Consider the following 24,343-nt stretch of genomic DNA (forward strand, 5'->3'; position numbering starts at 1 on the left):
GTTATATAGAAGAACAATAAATTATACTGTTTTAACATATGGACAAATAATTAATATTATAAAACTAGAGTTAGAAAAATACAAGCCCCCTCTAGGAAAAATAAAAAATGAAATTATATATAATATTATTATAAAAGATATATGAGACATAAAAAATATTTCCTGAAAAAACATAGAAAAACCTTTAGAAAAGATAATTTTAAAAAAGATAAAAAATTATATTTTAAGTTTCAATGGCCACATACATGTCACCGCTGAAAGTTGAGAATCAGCGATGACTTTTTAATGTCGCCGCTGATTGTTAGCATTTTTATAATTTTTTTTAAAAATTATGTTACAAGTTTTAGTGGCGACATACATGTCGCTGCTAAAAGTTGAGAATTAGTGGTGACCTTTTAGTGTCATCGCTGATTTTTTGCATTTTTATAATTTTTTTTACTAATGTATAATCATCAGTATTTTTACTATTTATTCTTAGATATTTTTTATGTTATAATTATAAATATGAATATTAAAATAAATAATATAACAACCTCAAGAAGTACAAAAAATTAAAGTAAATAATACAAATTATATTGTATCAATTATATTTATAATTTATTTTAAACAATAAATAATATAATTTGTAATTTTATAAATTAAAAGAATTAAATTGAAGTATTTAAGGATAGTAATGATATTTTATAATATTTAATATTTAATATTTAATATATATGTGTGTTTGTATAGTTCAATAATGTGTGTGTGTGTGTATTTAATTATGCAATAATAGACTACAGGTTCATTCCAGTTCAGTGACAAAATGGTTGGACACAAAAGGAGGAGATCACGAGTTCAAACCTTGGAGGAGATAACTTTTAAAATAAAAATATAAATTGATGATATAATGACACGTGGTGTGTGGTGAGAGCAACACATGGAGAGTGACATAGTGCCACATGGCGTAAGGTAAGGGCGATACATGGAGGATGATATGGCGCCATGTGGTGCGAGGTGGGGCCCTATGTGGAGGGTAACATGGCGCCACGTGGCGTGAGGTAGGGTGCCACGTGGGGTATGGTGAGAATGACACATGGAGAGTGACATGGTGCCAGTGGAGGGTGACATGGTGCCACGTGGCATGAGGTGGGGCACCGCGTGGACGGTAACGTGGTGCCATGTGTGTAAATGAACTAACATTATTTTTTAGCGGCAATTTTTTGATAGCTTCTGCAGCGATAAATGTCGCCACTGATACTTAATATTCATCGGCGATTGAAATAGTCACCGCTGATGTGTGGTTTCTGCGGTGACATTTGTTGCCACCGATTCTCAACTTTCAGCAGTGACTTTTATTGTTACCGAGATTGAATCAGCAACAAGAGCTCTCGCGATGACATTGTGACAACTTTTTGGCTTTTGGTGGTGATAAATGTCACCGCAAATTCTCAACTTTCAGCAACAACTTTTATTATCGTCGCAGATTGAATCAGTGACAGGAGATCTCGGGGTGACATTGTGGTGACTTTTTGTCATCGTTGAAAACTTTCAGCGGTGACTTTTTGATTTCAACGGCGACAATTTATCACTGCTAAAGTCAATTTTTTTGTAGTGGTAATAGTATATCAATAAAACTTTAAATTTTAAAAAATTAAGCATAAAAATTCATTTAAAGTTTTCGAAACTTATTCATATATGATTCTTTATATAAGTCATTTCTTATAAAACTAAATCATTAATTACTTTTGTGCGTTTTAATCCTTTTACAAATTTTTAGAGTAAATTGTTACACGAGTCATAAAATATTTGTAACTGTTGCATTTAAGGGTAAATTGAGAAATTCTTTTCTTTATTATACAGTATTATCAATTTAATTACCTCACCTTGATTCTAGTAATGCAATTAATTAAAAGTGACTTAGACATATATATATATATATATATATATATATGTATGTATATATATATATATATGTACACACTCCACCTGATCCTTAATCTAAGACGAAGTTTGAAAACTTTTCTAATCCTAAATATAAGACATAGTGTGATTAATGTTTTTTTTTTAACTTTACCAATTATTTATTATTTTCATTTGAATTTCTAAGTAACAATTAATTTATCACATTCATTAATTACAGATAAGGATAAAACTGAAAAGTTACAAACTAACATTTCTTAATAATTCCCAAGTTTGTTAAATTTATTTTAGAAAAAACATACATTTTAGTCCCTGCACTTTACTTGTATTTTATTATAGGTCCCTACACTTTTATTTTTCAGTGTTCCAAATTTCTAAATGAACAAAATAAATAATGTGTAAGTACCTTAGAACACCGCAAAATGAAAGTTTAGGGATCCAAAATACTAAAAAAAAGTGCAGGGACCTATAGTAAAATATAGGCAAAGTGCAGGGACTAAAAGATAAGTTTTTCCTTTATTTTATATGTACATATATATACATATATATAGTGTGTGTGTATATATATATTTATATATTAAGGAACGGAGTAGTATTGAATTGGAAGGAAGGAGTACATTGGAATCGTAACCTATTTCGTGTTGTTCTCAATTTAATTGGAAGGAAGGAAGGACTATTAATTACTTTATCTTATACAAAATTTATCTAGAATACTAGACTTTTTCAATATTGCTCGTTCGTAATTATATTTTGACTGAGCATTAATATATACGTCCAGATTGATTGTATGTCGGCTATTACACATATTGTAATATTTTTACCGTAGAAAAAATTGCTTGATCAATTTTATATATGATATGTTGGATTGTTGGGTAATAGGGTGCACTGGATATTTACAAAATCATTCAGAACTTACAGCCATTATTACATACTTATAATTTATTATCGATATTGGATCAGATCTTATTAATCAGTGTTTAATTTATTCGTATGTCGACCGAAGACCAAGAATACACTGGTCAGAAAACTCTATTAAGAAGCTCGAGAATGTATTTAACTTAATCACGTTCAATAAATCATGCCATGTCATCCATTCGTCTGAGTTTTGGGAGATGTGGTATATTTTTTATTTATATAACTGCCTTTTTTTTTGTGCAAGCTAGTTATTTAATTTAAAAATCTGAATGTCACAATCCAAATTAAAACGTGCTTTATACGTGAATAATTTAGACCCAGTCAAATTAAGTTTGTCAAAACCAACTCCATCTGATCATGTATTTTGTTTTTTTTTAGATAGTGTTTATCGACTTCTTCATTGATCGTTACCACTAACTAGATTAGTCAATAGAGAGGCATGCATGTGAGTGAGAATTGATTATTTGGCAACGTCAATTTTCCCCCCATGTATCTTTAATTAATTTGTTTACTTTTCTAGTCCTGTTATCTTTTTTTTGGACAATATCTCCATCAAGTGGGGCCTCTTCACTTGAAAAAAATATTACATATCATGAATATGGAATTTTAGATCCTGCACCACTTTTCTTCTATTTTTTTGCATCATCTTTATTAAATATTTCAAATATTAAATCTATTTGATTAAACTTATATCCAATTTTTTTTTCAATTTTTATCTCAAAGATTATTAAAATGATGAATATATATATATATATAATTGAATTTTTAATTGTTAAATTATTTTAAAAAATATTTTTTTGAAAAAAAATTACCACCTAAACCAAGGTGCTAGCTTCGCCACTATCCCTATGTTAGATTTGATTGATGTAACTTGAAACTAACTTAGCTGCTAATAAAATGCTTATAAAAATTTAACGTTGTTGGAAATTCTGTTTGAAACATAAGAGTATTAAACATGTGCAGTTATTTCAATAAAGATTTAAAATTAGAAAAATATAATCATTAGTCCCTATAATTTTATTGAGTTTTATTTTTAATCCCTATATTTTTTCCTAATAATGTTTGTTTTTCAAATCTCTATAGTTTCAGTTTTTTTTTTTTTATGTGTTTAGTCCTCATAAGGATTGTAAACACTCAGGGAAAAAAAAAAACTATAACAATTAAAACCAAAACCCGATAAAACTAGAAGAATCAAAGATTATGTTTTTTTTTTTAAAATTTAATTTGCTAGATTATGATGGATTGTAATTCCCTCCCATGCATCGACCCAACTGACGTTGATGGTTACAGAATGATTTTTATTTTTCCCAATTTAATGTAATATTTAAAACTCCATGCCTAAAAAAAAGAACTTTTACAGGTATAGCTCATGTTATAAAACTAAACTAAGCAAACATCCCAACATTTATTATATTTTACATTATGACCATTTGTTATATTTGTTAATAATATATTGTTGTGTATCAATGATAAATTTCTTATAAATCTTCAAATTTTCAATGATAAAACCTCTATATAGTAATAATAAATACCTTGTATATCAATGTGAACTAGTTATACTTCTAAATTTTTAAAAAATTGATTTATATTTTTTAGGCATAAGAATTTTTTCGGCCAATGAGCTAATTTATCCAAAAAAAAAAATATTAGGGAGAATCACATATAAAGATCACTCAAGAAATTTATTTGTAGAGGTGAGGACTAATAACAAATCTCATTTCAAAAAAGCTAAGTATATATTCACTAGTACAAAAATGATTTTTTACAGTGGTTAAAAATGACTTTTTATAGCGGTTAACGAGACGATGTTGTTCCAGGGGATGTAAAAAGTCTCTCTTTTTATATCGGTTATAAACCCGATGTAAAAATTAAATTTTTTACATTGGTTATAGAGCCGATGTTGAAAGTTATATACAAGAAAATTAAAAAAAATTTACTTTAACTTTTTACACCGGTTCTTATCCCAACCGGTGTAAAAAGTGTACTTTTTACACCGGTTGGGAGCAGAACTGGTGTAAAAGGTACACTTTTTACACCGGTTATGACTATAACCGGTGTAAAAAATATTATATTTTACAACGGTTGTGGTAATAACCGGTGTAAAAAGTATTTTATTTTTTTATATTATATTTATTTTATCGATTTTACCCATTCCTGTGCATAGAAATTGCCAAATCAGATAGCTCAATTAATTTACAATTGTTTATCAAGTATTTATCAACTATACAAAGCTATTTAACTATTAAAAAAACTAATAATTGTCTAAATTGTCAAAATTGCCATTCCTGTGCATAAAAATTGCCAAATAGACAGCTCAATTCATTTACAATTGTTTATCAAGTATTTATCAACTATACAAAACTATTTAACTATTAGGAAAACTAATAATTATCTAAATTGTGTCAACTATCAAAATTAAAACATGTCTAAAAGTAACAAAAAACCTCACAAGTTCTCCACAAAATAGGTTGCCCAACGTATGCGGATGTCTTCAATTTCAGCTTCAGAAAATGCATCCGAATTGTCGAACATCTAAAATTTAATTCATAAAGTAGGCATATTAATCAATTTCAAATAACATAATAAAATAAAATTTTTAAAAATATATATATTTACCTCTTTTGTAAATTCGGTCATGCCTAATGTGATAATATTGAGCATGTGCCTCATGATATATAACCGCACAAGTTCGTCCTCACCGGTTGTCTATGACTCTATATAAGAACAAATCATAAAAAATTAGTAAGAAATCTTAATGGTTGAATATATTAATAAAGTATAGCATCACCTTTGGCTCAATCCATGTGGGATCCTTGAGCTCATGTCCATGCTTTTGTAAGACTACATTTTGATATGTTCTCATTGCCCTATGATCAAGATTACCAAGTTAGTAAAAATATTCAAAAAAAATTAAATTAAATAGTTTAGTAAAAGTATTCTTACAAGTCTATCATCTTCTTCATTTCTTTCCCAAGTTTGTAATGGAGGGAGCATAAAAAGACGACAGTGTTGCTCTTCATTGAAAGAACAAATAACTGCCAATGGTCCCTGCTAAATATGATACAAGTTAAAGTAAATCCATATTAAAAAACTATTAATTATAAATTGATCCTTACGAGTGCACATATGGAGCCATAAAAACGTCCTTTTTGACTTCACATATTCTCTGTTGGAGGTACGCGGCCCTTAACTCTGGAGTATTACCTTTCTCTGTCATGTGATGAGGGCAAAGGAATCCAAACTTATCACCTTTGCCCGATATAATGCACAAATGATGAAGATACCTACAACAATGCAATTATATTAGTTTACTAAACTTGATGATTAAGTTTACTTACAACAATGCAATTATATTAAAGAAAAATATACTTACATCATAAATAGTTCAATGTGTGGTGTGGTAAGCTGATTATTTGACAGAAGTCGAACCAAATCTTCCGTTCAATTGTCACTATCATGTCTTTCTTGCCCACAACCTCCGGATCCATTTCTAAACTCTTGAACTTGAATGATAAATCATACGCCATTAAAATCATTCGCTGATGCGGAGTCAACGAGGGTTGTGGAAGCTTTGGGAGATTCGACGAGGAAAGCTTCTACATAATAAAAAGACAAGAAATAGTTAATAAAAAACATATATTAGGAAGTTGCTACATAATAAAAATTTATGAAATTTCGTACCACAGCTTGAACTAGATTCACAAGTCTCTTGGGCCATAGGATAAAATTGCCAACAGCTTCAACCACAGTCTTCACCTCATCAGTAGGGAATGGAACCAAAGCATCTGGCACTTTTGGATCTGCAACCACCACTCTTACTTGATCATCTTGAATTTGCTTGTGGTGGATGGTTGACCCCAAGCTATAGATGCTACCAAGAGCAACCAAGCGTTTATCAGGATCTTCTAGAAATATCTCACATGGTTCACCAATGTTGTCACCAGAAGGACCCTCTGACACATGCTCAAGAATATTACTCCCTTTTGTACTATGAAATGCAGGAGATGTATGAACTGGTTCAGCAGTTGTCTCCTGTCGTGAGCTCATCATGCTCATCATCTCCTCCTTCATTTGCTCTTTCATTTGTAGAAGCCGAGCTTCAAATGAAGCTTCAAACTCATCCTTAGTCTGTTGCCTCACAGTGGATATCAATGTATCAAGCTCTTCTCTAGTCACTACACCTCCTGAATTGGGACGTGCAGGTGCTCCAAAGTAGTCCTTAATGCCCACACCATATCCAACGCCCCTCACACGACCCGGATGCTCTGGCTTGCCTGTAGCAACTGTTAAGATATCATTTCTGCCCTCTGAAATGAAGCTTCCTTGGGCTTGTTGCTCCTTAAGAGTATCCTATAATATAAAAATAACAATATTAATTAATAATATATACAATTGTATAGAAATTTAAAGGGACAAGGAATAATAATTTTACTTACAATCCTCTCGGCAATCTCCCGTGCTGTCTCACTTGTATAGCCTCCTTTCTTGTACTGATGTCCATATCTCCATTTCTCCTCTCGAGAGACAGGTGATGGTGGAGAAAGGAGTATGGAAGGATCAGACTTGGCTTCTTCTTCTCTCTTCTTCTGTTTCTCTGCCATCAGTATATCATCAGCTCTAGCATAACCTCCACGAGATAAGGTGTGGGGGCATTGATTCTGCCGAGCAATTTCTCGCCCTTTAGCTCGTTTTTCCTATTAATAAATTGAATTTTAGATTTATAATTAAAGTAAATCTAAATAAAACTTAAATAAATTAAAAGTTAACAAACCATAGCCTTTTCAGAAGTCTGAATCCTGACAAATTCTTCCCAAGTATCTTCATCAAGGAACTGGTATGTATCAAGAGGATTGGGACGAGCCTGACCCTCTGGCACCTCGATAAAGATATATCTTCTAGCAAGATCAGTTTAAAATTTCTCCAACGTGTTCCACAGTAAGAAATCAATTTGTGTCGACAATCTTGATTAGATGGAACATCGTATGTGAGCTACAATGAAGACATAAGATAATAATCAATAATTGCCCAATAATATATAACTATAAAAAATTTTAATTTTTAATTACTTACCTGAATACTTTCCCAAATCTGTTCCTTCACACGTTCTGGCACATCAAGCCAGTCCTCAAACACAATAGGAGGCTTGGTACGCGAGAGGAGGCAAGAAAACTAACAAACTTGGCTTTATGTGGCCCTATCGGATTCCATCTCCGGTCAAATTGAATTGGTAACCTATGCCCAGCACTCCTACTTAATGTCAGATCTCTTAATCGTGTGCCACGTCTCCCCCTCCTCACAGACTGGCTCTGACTCGGCTCCTCACTAGGGGTGCCCTGACTTAGCTCCCCACTAGGAGCAACATCACCAATTGATTGGCTCTGAGTGTCATCACCTTGATTCTCCATATTCCTATTAATTCAAATAAATGAAATTAATTAAAAAAATAATCAAAGATAAGATAATTAAGAAAAACAATCCCACAACATAAATTTAATTGAACTAAATTAACATACTTTAATTTAAAAACTAAACTCATATAGGGATATTCTCCCATATCCCTTCATGGTGATCACTTCTTATGGCATGTTCATCATCTACTTCATCTACCACATCCAAAATTGGTAGCCCACTTGAGAAGTTAGGAGTTTCAGAAATATCAAAATTTGATTCATGATCGTCATTACTATCAATCATCCTTTTTCCTTTAAGTGCTATTGACCAATTTTTATTTGCTGGATCCGTGACATAGAAAACTTGTTTAGCTTGGTCTGCCATAATAAATGGCTCATCTCCAAAAGTTAGTTTTTTAAGATCAACCATTGTAAATCCAAACTTATCATCATGAATACTATTGACGTCAACCCACTTGCATTTGAAAACAGGAACTCTAAATTTTGTATAATCAACCTCCCAAATCTCTTCAATAACCCCAAAGTAAGTCCTGGATGCTAGTTTAGGTTTCATATCTTTTGAACTAGAAAAGTGTACGGCTTCAGCCATTATCATAACTCCACTATTTTGCACCGTACTCTTCTCATCCAAAGACTTTGTATAAAAGGAATACCCATTAATATCATAGGCACTCCAACATATAACATCAAAGTTAGGACCTCCAGCCAACCATTTAACTGTTTCAAAACACCACTTTCATTCAAAATTTTCTGCTTGAACCAATTCACAAAAGTCCTATTATGCTCTTTCAACAACTTTTGTTCTGTCATTCTCATTCGATAATTTTTTGCCTTTAAAAGTTCTTTATGAGAAGATATGTAATCTTTAACTTCATCAATATTATTCAAGATATATAAATGTGCTTCTTGTAATTCATCATGATTCATGCTCTTCACTGATACTCCACGTGTGCCTTGACCATATTGCCTTTTCTCATGACAAGATTTAGGAAGTCCAATTGATTCTGTACTTGACAAGTAATCAGAACAAAACTCCATAGCTTCTTCAGCAACATATTTCTCAACTATTAATTTCTGACATACCCTTTCAGTATTTTCATGTATCTCTCAACTGGGTACATCCATCGCAAATAAACAGGGCCACACAATTTTACCTCCCTTACTAGATGCACTATTAAGTGAACCATAATGTCAAAAAATGTAGGAAGAAAGTGCATCTCAAGTTGGCACAAGATAGTACAAGCTTCTTGTTCTAACTCTTCCAGTTTACGGGGATCAATAACTTTACTGCATATAGCATTGAAAAAGAAACAAAGTCTGGTTATTGTAAGTCTTAAATCTTCTTTCAATATGCCTCGAATAGCCAAAGGTAATAGTTGTTGCATCAAGACATGGCAATCATGAGATTTTAAGCCTACCAGTTTCAACTCTTTCACAGATACAAGCTTCATAATATTTGAAGAATACCCCGAAGGAACTTTGATTCCATGTAAACACTCACAAAAACTTGTTTTCTCAGATTTGCACAATGTATGAGAGGCTGGGGGACAATAAGTTCGTTTACCTTCTGGTCTTGGGTGTAAGTCTTCCCGTATTCCCATTTCTTTCAAATCCAATCTTGCATTCACACCATCCTTAGTCTTACCTGGTATGTTCAGAAGCGTTCCAATAATACTATCACAAATGTTTTTCTCCACATGCATAACATCAATACAATGCCTTACTTCAAGATTGCGCCAATATGGGAGGTCAAAAAAGATAGACCTTTTTTTCCATATGCTTTTTGCACCAGTATTCTTTTTAGTCTTACCGAAGACAATATTAATGTTTTTCACACGTTCATATACTTGATCCCCAGTCAAAGCATCCGGAGCATCATTGTGTTCTTGGTGACCATGAAAAGCTTTCTTCAATCTACGATATGGGTGATCTCGTCTAAGAAACCTCCGATGGCCAAGGTAGACTGTCTTCCTTCCATGTTGAAGTTGATGGTAGTTTGTGCTTTCTTCACAAATTGGACAAGCTTTATGACCTTTCACGCTATAACCAGACAAATTTTCATATGCAGGAAAATCATTTATAGTACAAAAGATCATAGCACGTAACTTAAAATTCTCCTTCTGATTTGCATCAAACATTTCCACACCTACCTCCCACAACACTTTCAAATCTTCAATCAGAGGTCTTAGGTAAATATCAATATCATTTCCCGGTTGTTTTGGTCCCAAAATCAACATGGATAGCATCATGTACTTTCGTTTCATGCACAACTTAGGTGATAGATTGTAAATCACCAAAAGAACAGGCCATGAACTATGTATACTACTAAGACTACCATAAGGATTCATTCCATCGGTAGAAAGTCCAAGCCTCAAGTTCCTTGGCTCATTGCCAAATTCGGGAAACAATTGATCAATTTTCTTCCATTGAGGAGAATCGGCTGGATGTCGAAGTTTTCCATCAGATATCCTCTCATTTGCATGCCACATCAAGTTCTTTGCATCATAACAAACTTGAACCTTGGTATAATTGGAAGATACCATAAGACTTTTGTAGGAGCCCCCTTCTCTTTGTACCGTGGTGCCTCACATTTCGGACACTTCTCCTCCCCTTCAAGCTCTTTTCTGTACAACACACAATCATTAGGACATGCGTGTATTTTTTTATACTTCATACCCATTGGACACAAGATCTTCTTGGCATCATAATAACGATTTGGTAGTACATTGCCCTTCGGAAACATTATTTGAAGTAACTCTAACAACCATGTGAAACTTTGATCACTCCACCCAGCTCTTGCCTTTAAGGTAACTAGTTTTAACACCCCAGATAACAAACTAAAATCAGTGCACCCCGGGTATAGAGGCTTCTCTGCGTCAGTGCACAAGTTATCATACACATGTGCTCGTTCAAAAGCCTCTTCCCCAACATCACGGATCATGTCCTCTAATCGATCTTCATTCATTTCTACTTCATCATCAAGATTATCAACTCCCACACATTGAGATGTGTTACTATAATTTTCCAATCGTTCACCATGCCAAATCCATATTGTATAATTTTTGCAAATCCCATCACAAACTAAGTGCTCTCTTATTTCGGGAACACCTAGTCTCCTCTCATTCAAACAATTAACACAAGGACAATAGAACCTTTCACTATTGTCAACAGCATTTTTCTTAGCAAATTCCAAAAATTCTTTCACCCCATTATCATACTCGTCACTCGTTCGTCTAGCATTCATCCAACTACGATCCATATGTCACCTCCTAAAGAATATAACTAATGTTATTATCTTCAAACTATTTTAAAAAACTAAGTTCCTAATTAAATTAAGATTTGAAAAAATTTCGGCAGAATCTCCCCTAAAAATTGGATCTCCCAAGACTTTTAAAAAAAATTTACAAGAGAAAATTGACAATTTTAAACCAAATAAATGATCACATACAACAACCTGAGGCCTTATGAAGCCACTAACAGCACTCCCAGCAACAATCAATATCATTAAAAACTAAATTTAAAAAAATTAAAGGAAAGAATAAATTCAAAAAAATTTCGACAGAGTCTCCCCTAAAAATTGGACTTCCCAAAAGTTTTAGAAAATTTTACACGAAAAAATTAACAATTTTAAACCAAATAAATGAATCACATGCAACAACCTGAGGCTTTATGAAGCCACTAACAGCACTCCCAGCAACAATCAATATCATTAAAAACTAAATTTAAACATTATAAAATTTAAAAATTTATATTCAACACATACCTGGGTGGTGGCAGCTGCAGCAACGGCTCAACACTGAAGAGGGAGGGAGAAGGAGTGGTGGAGGGGGGCAAGAGGGAGGGAGAGGGGCAGGGGCGGGAGAGTGAAGGGGTGGGCAAGGGGAGAGGGGGAGGGGGAGTGGGCAGCGGGACGAGTGGGAGGGGGAAGGCCGAGGAAGGGGGAGTGGGAGGGGGACGGGCGGCGGGACAAGGGGGAGGGGATAGGCGGCCGAGGAAGGGGTAGTGGGAGGGGGAGGGGGCGGGGTGGGATGAGGGGGAGAAGGAAGGGGTTGGGCGGACCTAGGGGGAGGGGAAGGGGGCAGCCGGACGAACCGAGGGGAAGGGGGAGGGGGCGGCGAGGGGAGGAGGGGGAGGGGGAGGGGGAGGGGGAGCGACAAGATGAGGGGGAGGGGCTGGGCGGACCGAGGGGAGGGGGAGTGGGCGGCGAAGGGAGGAGGGGAGGGGGCTCGGCGACAGGTGGGAAGGCTGGGCGGACGGGGGGGAGGGCGGCCGGTGAGGGAGAAGACGAGGGGAAGGGGGAGTGGGTGGACGAAGGGGAGACGAGAGGGAGGGCGCGAGAAGGAGGAGACGAGGGAACTGATGAATGAAGGGAGAAATGAATTTAAAAAACATTTTTTTACACCGGGTGTTCAGGCACCCGGTGTAAAACCCCGGTGTAAAAACTACTTTTACACCAGGTGAGGGATTGGGTGCCTGGACACCCGGTGTAAAAAGTGTTACATAATTCAAGATAATTATGCCACTGCCTTTATTTTTTACACCGTTTGCCTTCCAACCGATGTAAAAAGTACCCCATAAATTTTATATTTTGTACTAGTGATTCCTGTTTTGACAACAATATATTTCGTATCAATTTTTGTTTATAAATAAATTTCTTAAGTAGTTATTAGATATGATTCTCCCAACAGATTATGACATACAATCACACATTAAATCAGGATAACTTACACATGCTTATGTTTTTTTAACACCAAAAGTTAAAAAGCTAAAACCATGTGTATATAAGTGTATACGTACATATAGAAATCTATAAAACGTTTTCCAATGAAAAAAAATAAAAGAATATAACTTTTCATTTTTAACTTGCATCGGACATAAAACCCCTGCACATGAGGGCGAAATTGTGTAACAAATAATGAAGATTATGTTATATTCTGCCAGTTAATTTTTCCCTCTCAAGTCCCAAGGTCATAATTGGTCTTACCATTCAAGTTTTGTGAGGGCAAACTAGGCATCTCAAAACAAACAAATTATAAGCTTTTAATTTAAGCACGTTTAAGTTATCAAAGATAATAGAAAAACACACACACACCCTATTCTACAAGTAATAACTGGCTGAAAGGAACGAGTATTATGTGAGAGATCTGGACATATATTCAAAAGATTAGATATATGACTATTTGGACAACAATATTTATATTCTCTCTTGAGACGACTATTTGGACATGTAATTTGTAAGCGTTCATTGAACTTGAATATGAGCCACCGCTTGGTGTTATATACGATATAGACTCAATTATTTTCTTATCATGTAATAAATTTTAAAAAGTCAATATCATAGCTAAACATGTAGCTAATAATTAATTATCACAGATATGATCTGCCATGAATGAATGCTTAATTGTCTCCCGGCCATATTACAGTATACATCCAAACATTTACTATAATTATCATTTTCTTGTGATCATCATTTTTTAATAATGTTTTTCTATTTCCCCTAATTTACAATATTTAAATTATTTTCGCCAATTGGTGATGTATTTGAAAGAGAGACTGTGCCTCTAATTTATTTTCCTCGTAATTTGATTGATTTATATTTGTTTGATACTCTAAACACTAGCTATTAGATCTAATTAATAATAGTTCTTCCAATACAATTTTTTCATTTATAAAAAGTTTGAACTTCCAATCTTAAAAAGATAAAATATTAGTCATTATATTATCTACCGGACCACACTACATAGATCATGATTAATTATCTCCTCCTTTATTGTGTGCATATCTACTCCCTAATCAAATGCCAATTTATCCCTCAATGATGCTGACTCACACCCACTCGTTGACTAAGTATGCGTCTGATTACCATTAATAACTTTTTATGCTTTTATAGTTACATATTAATGTGCACATCTAACTCCCATTATTAAACTTTTATGCTTTATATTTACATATTAATTTTGCATCTAACTATCATTATTAAACGTGGATGTACTTACCTTCTTTTTTAAAAAATAACCTTTTGGAATAATTGTTAAATTTGAATCAAACAAATTTATAATTTTATTAAAAAATAGATAATATATAATTACAGATTTTAAAAATGTAATTTTATGACAATATATTTTTAAAAATATGTATATTTTCAAAATAACATTTAATTCAAATGTTAATGTTTAAAAACAATTACTTAATAATTTTTTAAGATTTAGGCTCTAATAAATTGAACATGAAAATCCAATTAATGAATAATTTTCTTGTCAAATTAGAAAAGCGAAGAAAATAAATTCATTTATTTTATTCAAAAAATAATTATAATTTAAATAAAGTTAGATCATTAACATAAACTAAACCATCTAAATTTATTAGTTTTTTTATTTTTTTTATAAAACTAGTATGGGTCCTCTGCATTATATAGACAAATAAATAAATAGTATGGCTTGTCCATAAATAATTGAAGACAAAACCAAACAGTAATAAACAACTACATATATTATGCATGTTTCGTTATATATATATATATATATATATATTGTAGCCTCTAGCCTCGCCCACAATAGTGCCTTGTACAGTGCGCGTGCAGAAGATAGCCATGGCATCGTCTTTGCCTGCAAACTTGATAATCTGTGATCCATCTTCGTTGAGTGTGCAAGAGCTCGTTAAGAATCCTCTTCTCTCTCTTCCTAAACGCTACATTCGTGAAGATCATTGTCAGCTCTCTGAAACCCTCACTGATGCAGCACCAATACCTATTCTTGACATGAACCACTTGCTCTCTGGAGAAAACACAGAGACTGAGCTCCAGAAATTGCACTCAGCTTGTAGAGACTGGGGTATCTTTCAGGTTAGAATTCGCCTTCTGCTGTTTCGTTTCTCTTTGATTTGAAGCTTGTTTGATCCCAACCTCACATTATTCTCTTGCTGAGTTCAAAGGAACATGATGATCACCGCCGTGTATAAAGCGTTAGAATATCAATTGCACAGTTCTTTTAGTTTGTGCTTCTTGATTGTTTCTTATTTTCATGATATTTTATGTGAGCAGGTTGTGAACCATGGAATCAGCGAGGAGGAGCAAGAGAAGATAAGAAACGAGATTGAAGGATTTTTCAGGCTGCCACTGCAAGAGAAGATAAAGTACAAGATAAGGCCAGGTGATGTTGAAGGCTATGGAACCGTAATTGGATCACAAGATCAGAAACAAGATTGGTGTGATAGGTTCTATATGACCATCAACCCCCTCCACAAACGAAAACCGTATCTTTTCCCAGAGCTCCCTTCATCCCTCAGGTTCTCTCTCTCTCTCTCATCATGCAAATATTCACATGTTTGATTCACACTCAATCTTAATCATGATATCTTGAATATATCAAGAAGTAAAGATGCATGTCAGCGTAAGGAAGGGGAAGGGAGAAGATAATAGGGAATAGACAGAAGATAAGAGAAAAGGGAAGAGACAGAAAAGGGTAAAGATAGAAACAGGATAGAAACAGAAGAGAGAAATTCAAAAGGAAGGCAAAGAAAATATGAAAAATAATTAAATAAAAAATGAATGGAATGAAACAAAATAATAGCAAAAAGAAATAACTATGATAGAATGACTTGAGATGAAGGAAAATAAAAATAATCAAGAATAATAAGAAAAAGAAATTGAGAAATGAAATAAGTAGCAAAGGAGTCAAATTGATGCAGAATTGGGAAGGAGAATGAAGAAGATAATAAGGAATAGATATAGAAGATAAGAAAAGAGGGAAGTGACAGAAGAGTGTAAAGGTAGAAGGAGGATAGAAACATAGAGAGACACTCATAGAAAAACAAATCAATATCAATTTTTATGTATTTAAAAGGCGTACAAAACTACCATTAACCTAACCCTAAAAATAAAAGTATTAAAATCATAATATTCTATAAACACTAATATTTAAATGCAAATATTCTAAATAATTTAAAAGATAACATAGTAATATAAAAGATTGCATTTATTCTATATCCCATCATTTATTCATTTTGGTTCCTTTGGTTACTTGTTTCGTTTCCTAATTCTTTTTTCTCTATTTTTGATTATTTTCATGTTCCTTCATCTTAAGCCATTTTATCATATTTACTTACTTTTTTCATTATTTTGTTCCCTTCATTTTCTTATTTAATTATTTTTCATATTTTCCTTGCCTTCTTCTACTCATTTGATTCTTCCTTTGATTTAATCCTAAAAAAGAGCCAAAAAAAAAGTAACATAATATTAAAAGGATATTCTATAAATCCTAATATTTAAATGCAAATATTATCAAATAATTTAAAAGATAACATAGTAATCAAAAATATTACATTTGTTCAAATCAAATCTTAAGATCATTTTAATAAAATAAAAATCTTAAATCTAATTAATTCTATAGCCCACCCCACAGGAGCATACCAAACTAGCCTGTGACTTTGATTATTGTATATGTGCAGGACTGTCTTGGATTTATACATACAAAAGGTGCATAATCTAGGAATGACACTTCTGGGTCTGCTGGAAATAGATCTGAAAATGGAGGAGAGAGAGATGAGGCAGTTGTTTGAGGATGGGATGCAATCAGTGAGGATGACATACTATCCTCCATGCCCAAAACCAGAGCAGGTGATGGGATTTGGTGCTCATTCAGATGCTACAGGAATCACTATCCTGAACCAGGTCAATGGAGTGAGTGGCCTTCAGGTTAAGAAAAATGGCGTTTGGCTTCCTGTGAACGTCCTCTCTAACGCCCTTGTTGTCAATGTTGGAGACATTCTCGAGGTTAATTTCTCATCATTCATCATCATCATCATCATCGTTCAGTCCTACTGTTAAAGTTTACATGCATGCTAGTTACAGTTAAAAAACCCTTCGTGGTTGTGCAGATTATGAGCAATGGCGTGTACAAAAGTGTGGAGCACAGGGCAACAGTGAACTCAGACAAGGAAAGGATCTCCATGGCTTTGTTCTTCCTCGCCAAACTTGAGTCTGAAATTGGACCTGCAATGAGTCTTATAAGCCCAGAAAATCCTCCCTTGTTCAAAAGGGTTGGAATGGAGAAATATATGAATGATTTCTTCTCTAGTAAGCAGCAAGGGAAGTCATTCTTAGAGCACATGAGGACCGAAAAAGAACATCTCACCAGCAATATATAATCATCTGTTGTTAATTACCATAAGTGTGACTCTCTGTTTATCTATCATCTTGTATATGCTTTTAAGGAGATTGATTAGGACTGAATAAAAGTGGTATGTGATAGTGTATGCATTAGATTCCTGTGTGTGCAGTTCAGTATGCTGGTCTTATATCTTGCTGCGCGCGCGCGCGCGACATGTAAATAAAATGTTGTGTTATATATACTGTATTATATCCTGAATAGTTTAAATAAATCTATGTCCGATTATTCGTATTGTCATACAAGAAAATTCAAGAGACCTGGAGAAATAAATGATTTAATATATTTCACGTGGCTGTTTCTGGGATTATGTATGGCTTTCCAACCTTATCCGGTAAACGTAGACCTTCTTGGTAAGACTATTCCACCCTTGAACTTTTGAATGCGAGGCTGAGGAATGTATAATATGAAGTTTCCTTGTGTGCAAATCTCGTAATAGCAGTTTCTAGATTGTTACGTAATATCTGCATAGTGACAAAGATATTTGGTTATTTTGAATGTAGAAATAAACTTCCTATGAATTTTGAAATTACAAGGAATGTCTCTCAAATGTTCAAACAAACAGAGACGAGTTTTTAAGATTTCTACATTAACATGATAATTCAAAATCAAGAGCCAGGAGGCTTTGATTGAATAGAAAATACCGAAGGGCACAGAATTACCTATCATGCTGCAAAATCAGCATTTTCTTTTCTCATTTGAGAAGAATATGTGGATATGGAAATAAGAGATTATTGCTTTAAGTAGTAAACAAGTAAGAATAAATCAGGTGCAACCTCATCCTCACGCGTAACCTTGTATCCTGCGTCTCCTTCGAATAATTCTCAATCCATCAGCTATCTGACAGCTATATAAAACCTGCAAAACATAACCCTGCCTCTAATAGAGTCTCTGTCCCGTTGTACCAAATACTCAATGGTGCTGAAACTATTAGCTCAAAGTATCTCCCATGCCAGCTATTTTCTTCTGTACTTAGCAGTTCAGCTTATGAAGCTGCCACTAACATTGCACTTCATAAATTAAGACTACATAAAGGCGATTAGCTCAAGAGAAAGATATTCAAGCGAATATGGCAATAATATTTGAGAGAGTTTCAGCTGTGTGTTTCTGTTCTGTGCCTTTTTGGGTTTGTGTTTAGCCATTGAGGCAGGTAATTTCAACGATGACACTGACATCACTTAGGGCGACCAACGTGCAAAGATACTTAATGTAATAACCCCCGAATTTTAGTAGAGTTAAATTTATGATAAGAAATTCTGATTGTATTTTAATTTATTTAAAGTTTGGGAGTAAATTATAATAACCTAGGAATTTAAAAGAATAAAATTAATGATAAATTATTTGATTGTTAATTTTTGGAACAAATAAGACTAGAGGGAATGTTGGGTGCAGTGAAAATGGTGTTAATAACTCATCTATTTGGATCACTGCTTCGAATTTTTGCTAGTGTTAGAGAGGTGTTTTATTTTTTTTTCAGCCTTTAGTAAGATTATTATAATAACCCAAACCAGTAAGCAACAACAACAATAATAGAAAATTGGTGATAAGTTATTTGATTATAATTCTATTAATTCGAGCGCAGATACACAAGAGATGATGGTGATTTGTGGACTTCATGTGACCTACATATTTTAAAAAGGTTTTGGGTTCGATCTTAATGGGGCCATGAATTTTTCCCTCTTTTAGTTTCCGACTATGGTGAACTTACCACAATGGCCTTCAGTAAAAAAAAAAAAATCAGATACAAGAAACAGAGACTAAAACGCACACTTCAATCTTCATTTCCCTTTTGCTGACTCCTTCAGAACGATAGAGAGAGAGAGAGACAGAGAGAGACAGAGAGACAGAGAGAATCTCTGACTGGAAAACACCCCTCCCATCAACTTCACTCTTCATTCCTCCTCCTCTCTTCATTGCCCCTGTGTGTGTGTGTGTGTGTAGTAGGGATGTCTATCGGCCGTAGCAAGGAGCTTCGAAAAGAAGTCACGATCTCTTCCTACCTGTCCCCACGTTACAGTCGATCTATCCTCCTCCCTACCTTTGCATCGTTGCTGTGCTTGTGAGTGTGACAAGATTATTCATCCTCCCCCCTTGTTCTTCCTTGTTCGTGGCATCGGCCTCTTCTCCCTGGTCATGCTTCAAGCCATTCAAACCTCTCCTTCTCCTCTATTCTTGCCAAGGGCATTTAGAGGAAAGAAGAGTTTATTAGAGTTGTAAGAAGCAAATTACGAATCTTGTGAATATTACAAGTAAATGGATAACGTTCCAATCAATTTATAAATTAAAAAAATTTTTGTTATCAAAATATTAATTTAATAATTTATAGATATTATAAATTTCTCTTGCATTATTTCTTTTTGTAAATTAGATTGTTTTACTTCTTGAAGTCATAACTTATATGTTTTGGATTTATGGAAATACTTTTACAAATGTTAGTAGTCTATTATTTAATAAAGCCAACTATAAAAATTAGTGAACAATTTATGAAATACTAATTATAAATTTTTATATTTAGAAAGATTGATGTTTTACATGATTCATATGAGTTTGATACTAAGAAGAGAAATTATATTTTGTAAGTAATGATTTTCTTGCATGTTTAAAAGTGGATTTAAAAAGGAACCTTACATAGAACACTGGTTGCTAACGGCAATTTGCTAGCCCTTAGCGTGTTATGGTTCACCTAGCTAGCAAGGTACTTATAGAAGGTTTTAGCCCCATGCAATGGTCAACGCACATGGAATGAAGGGATGGTTTTTCGTGAGTATCGTACTCACGTTTGTTTCGTGGTTTCAGCTGCGTTTAGTTACTTATCCTCATCGATTGTGTGTCCACATTTATTTTGTGGTTTCAGTTATGTTTGGTTACTTACACTTATGAATTGTGTATTTACATTTGCCTTCGTGGTTAGAGCTGCATTTGGTTATTTACCCTCATTGACTATGTGTACATATTTGTTAATTGTTCTGATAAGTCTTTGTAATATGAATTTGATTGTTTGATGATTTTACATTCCATTAGTTTTAATTAGTAAATTATTTATAATTATTTATTTTATTTTTTTTGCTTTCTTGAATCGAGTGATAATAATATTTGATAAGGTATTTTAATAGTTCAAGATTTTATTTAAAACTTTATAAAATCCTTTTATTTCAACGTTTATTAAATTTTTATAAAGATCGTTGCCTTTTTAAATTTCATAATTGTTTCAAACTTTCCTTTTATTCATGTTCAATTATTTATTATTAGGACATCCTTCACTGGGGAAAAAAAATATTTTGGTCTCAAATAGTATAGCTAAAATTGTGACTTGAAGTATTTACTAAGAAGTTTTATTCCTGAATTAAAGAAGAAGAATTATTTTAATCAAATCTTAATTTGATGAAAAATTGAACTTTATATTTATGTTGGATTTTGGCCTTACATGCTCCACGTAGACTACAGGTAGGACCCTCACATTTCTTTTAAAATTGAATATATGATTTAATAATGTAACAATTTCTAATTACCCTATTAGTATGTTTTAACGTATTTTCTTCAATCACGGTTTAAGGGATGTAAGTTTTGTGCTCATATCTCGTTCTGGTCACACCTGTTTTTTAGGGTGTGACACTTAAAAGGAGGAAGCTTCCGAACACTCTCTTGATGAGGCTTCTGGCTCTGGATTCCAATCCCGGAGAGAATATCTGTTTGGGAGATTTGACATGAAGATTAAGCTTGTCTCTCGCAACTCAGCTGGCACAGTTACTGCATACAATGTAAGAGCAAGACATATCCCCTCGTCTCAGTGTCTGCGGTATTTACAGTGGCCTTTGAATTTTTACAGTGTTGTTGACTGAGGTTATTTCTTGTTGTTTGTTTGTTTGTTTGTTTGTTTTTTTTTGTTTGTTTTTTTTTTTTTGGGTTTAGTTATCTTCAGAAGGGCCAAACCATGACGAGGTAGATTTTGAGGCTTTGGGAAACGTCAGTGGACAACCATACACAGTTCACACCAATGTTTATACCCAGGGCAGAGGTTCCAGAGAGCAACGGTTTTATCTTTGGCTTGATCCAATCAATAAATTTCACACCTATTCTGTAGTATGGAACCCACAAAACATCGTGTGAGAAGCAATAGACATACACCTCTCCTGACCCAATATTTAATTTTTTTTAAAAATATTTTTCTTACAATAGAAAATTTATATAAACTATTAAAGTTTTTTTTTTTCCTGCTGAAAATACATTCATCCTAAGAACATTAATAGATATGTGAAGCACGCTTTTCGTCTAAACCTAGCTTCATTCGCATGGTATAGATATTCATTATTGACTTTGTTCATTGATCCGTAATAAATCAAGTTAATCCAACAATATCTCAAATTAAAATGGCCTGAGTACGAAGCCCCCCACAATTTTTTGCAAAACAACTGTTAAAATTCTATCATTTGTCACGAAGTAATTCTTTTAGTTTAAATGTCATTTGTGCCTCACTTTCAAAATAATTATTTATGATATTATTTCTGTAAAATGTCAAAAGTCATAATCCTTCTCGCCTTCAAGTTCCGCACGAGGGGAAAAAAAACATCGATATGCGAGAAAAATAACTCAAATCCTTTGTACATCTTAGAGACAATTAAATGATTTAAATAATTCAGATCAAATCAAAATGATGCATCGTCTCTGCAATTTACTTGATTACTAAATGTTTTTGTTCTATTTTCAACTGTGTGAGCAGCTTCTTGGTGGACAACATTCCTATTAGAGTGTACAACAACTATGAAGCCACAGCTGTTCCCTTCCCTAACAGGCAGCCAATGAAGCTATACGCCAGTCTATGGAGTGCAGACCTGTGGGCAACCAGAGGAGGGCTTGACAAAACTAACTTGTCTTGTGCTCCTTTCGCTGCCTCCTTCAGCAACTTCAATGTTATACCTACCAATAATCTTTGCTAATAACAATGCTCAGCAGCTCCAAGCTCTAAACGCTAATGGCGGAAAACCACTCAGATGGGTACGCAAGTATTACATAGTTTTTAACTACTGTCAAGATCTCAAGAGATTTCCTCAAGGTCGACGACACGAATGCTGCAGGCTTTCTAGTTTCTATGTTCCCTTAGGAACACTCAGCAATGTAATGCACTTCTGTTTCTGTTATGATCAAGGGGTCCAATACAGATGCAGAGCCCAGCTCGTCCACTGTTGGGCCTTTGCATGCACCTAATCCATTATGTAGAAGCCCTCGAGCACGTGGAAAGTCAGGGAGAATGAGGGTATTTAGAGCGTCCTCTCTTAGTAAGAAGGGTGTCGAAGTTTTGATGAATATTTTCCTTCTAAACTCTCTCTCTCTCTCTCCGGTTATCTTCTCTCTTTTATACATTTCTGTTAGCTTTCTGCTATTTCCCTCCATGAAAGTTGTAATACTGAGATTGTAACATTTGATTAATAAATCACAGTGAAGTTTCTTCTGCAGTTTATTAGTTAATTCAGGTTACATCATTTGGTGCTCTCTGACCTCCTGCACCCTTTCATGTCGAACGGCACATGACTTTAGATACAGGCGGGTGATGTAATAGCCCAGAGATAAAAATAAAAATAAAAATAAAAATAAAAATAATTAATTATAATTAATTAATATATAACTTTGTTTTTAATAGTAATTATATTAATTTTGGGAATATGTTTAGCATGAAGAAGAATTGGTTTAGTAGCTACTATGTAATCACTTATTCAATAGGTCCCAAGTTTGAACCATTCCTGGAGCACAAAGAAGAGGTTTTATTTCTTTTGCTTCAGCCTATAAAAATTACCATTTTTGCCCTTAGAACAATAATAAATGCTAAGGTACTGAAAATTGGACCAATCATTAAATCGGTCAAGCCAACGTGTTATGAGTTAGTGGTTCAACTTGAATTGAATTGAGGGTCAAGGAGGGCAATTAAAATAATACAATTTAAATAAAAAGATATTAATTATGAAATTATTCAACTAAATTCAAGATTAATGTCTAATACAAGATACAAATACAACAATAATTATAGAATTACAACTAACTAAAAGTCTAATAATAATAAAATATTACTTTTTAAATATTCATTCTTACAATTACAATTTGTAACCCTTCAATCATTAAAAAGTCCAAAACTAATCATCACTAACACTAAAATCATCAACAATGATAGTCATAATTCATAAATGCTAAGCAACAATCAAACAAATGGACAACAGCAAATAATGAAAGATTAAAACAATTAAAGCACAATTAACTTAAAAGAATACTGAATCTTTTAAATTTGAACTTACAATTAAGGCCCTCTATTTCAACATCAACTGTTACATCTCCAAAATTAGCTCAAGCCCCTCTACTTCCAACGCCAATTGCCAAGTTACAATGCCCTATCCATTGCATCTCCCCTATTGAGATGTAGTTGTGCTAGCAAAAATGTCTTATCATAATTGTGATGAGAAGTTTATGTGGAACCACAAGTGTCCCAATCATCAATTCTTAATGTTCTCATTATCGATGCTGATCTAACTAGTAATATTATGGATATTGATGATCCACTAGAGCTTATTTGCCCGAATCTCCTAAGCCTTCCTTGCATCATCTTTCCTTACAAACTTTTTAGGGTTTGTGCGGTAATTGTACCATCCATTTTACGGGTGTGAGTAATGGCACTTCAATTCAAATCTTATTAGATAGGGGCATTTCTAACAACTTCATCCACTCGTGAGTAGTTCATCACCTCAAACTTCCAATGGAGTCTCTACCTTTTCCTCTGTGTTCAAATTAAGTAACAAATTTAGAATAATGAAGAAAGGCATAATCAATCACATACTGATAGGCTTGATGTCTTGTATTTATGATAAAATAAGATACAATAAATTAGTTGTCAAGTAGTTACAATAATATAACTGAACACATGTTACTACAATTAAAACACAACAGATACAAATAATTATTTAATAACACATG

At 33.6% G+C, this 24,343-nt stretch overlaps 2 protein-coding genes and 1 pseudogene across 2 annotated transcripts; all 3 read left to right on the forward strand.

Annotated features, from left to right (window-relative positions):
• Nucleotides 1-12,253: 12,253 nt before the first annotated feature.
• Nucleotides 12,254-12,592, forward strand: LOC129305480 (glycine-rich cell wall structural protein 1.0-like). Its single transcript, XM_054945500.1, has one exon. It carries the CDS (start codon nt 12,254-12,256, stop codon nt 12,590-12,592), a length of 339 nt encoding a protein of 112 aa, XP_054801475.1.
• Nucleotides 12,593-14,791: 2,199 nt separating this feature from the next.
• Nucleotides 14,792-17,603, forward strand: LOC129306945 (codeine O-demethylase-like). The gene is made up of 4 exons (XM_054947772.1): nt 14,792-15,066; nt 15,265-15,509; nt 16,671-16,995; nt 17,100-17,603. Exons 1-4 carry the CDS (start codon nt 14,815-14,817, stop codon nt 17,367-17,369), a joined length of 1,092 nt encoding a protein of 363 aa, XP_054803747.1. The 5' UTR covers nt 14,792-14,814; the 3' UTR covers nt 17,370-17,603.
• A 99-nt stretch (nt 17,604-17,702) lies between these two features.
• On the forward strand, nt 17,703-22,591 carry LOC129305481 (xyloglucan endotransglucosylase protein 1-like; annotated as a pseudogene).
• Nucleotides 22,592-24,343: the final 1,752 nt, after the last annotated feature.

This window comes from Prosopis cineraria, unplaced genomic scaffold (genome assembly GCF_029017545.1).
Source record: "Prosopis cineraria cultivar Desert tree isolate PC_DT_omini unplaced genomic scaffold, ASM2901754v1 PC3, whole genome shotgun sequence".
NCBI classification, from domain to species: domain Eukaryota; kingdom Viridiplantae; phylum Streptophyta; class Magnoliopsida; order Fabales; family Fabaceae; genus Prosopis; species Prosopis cineraria.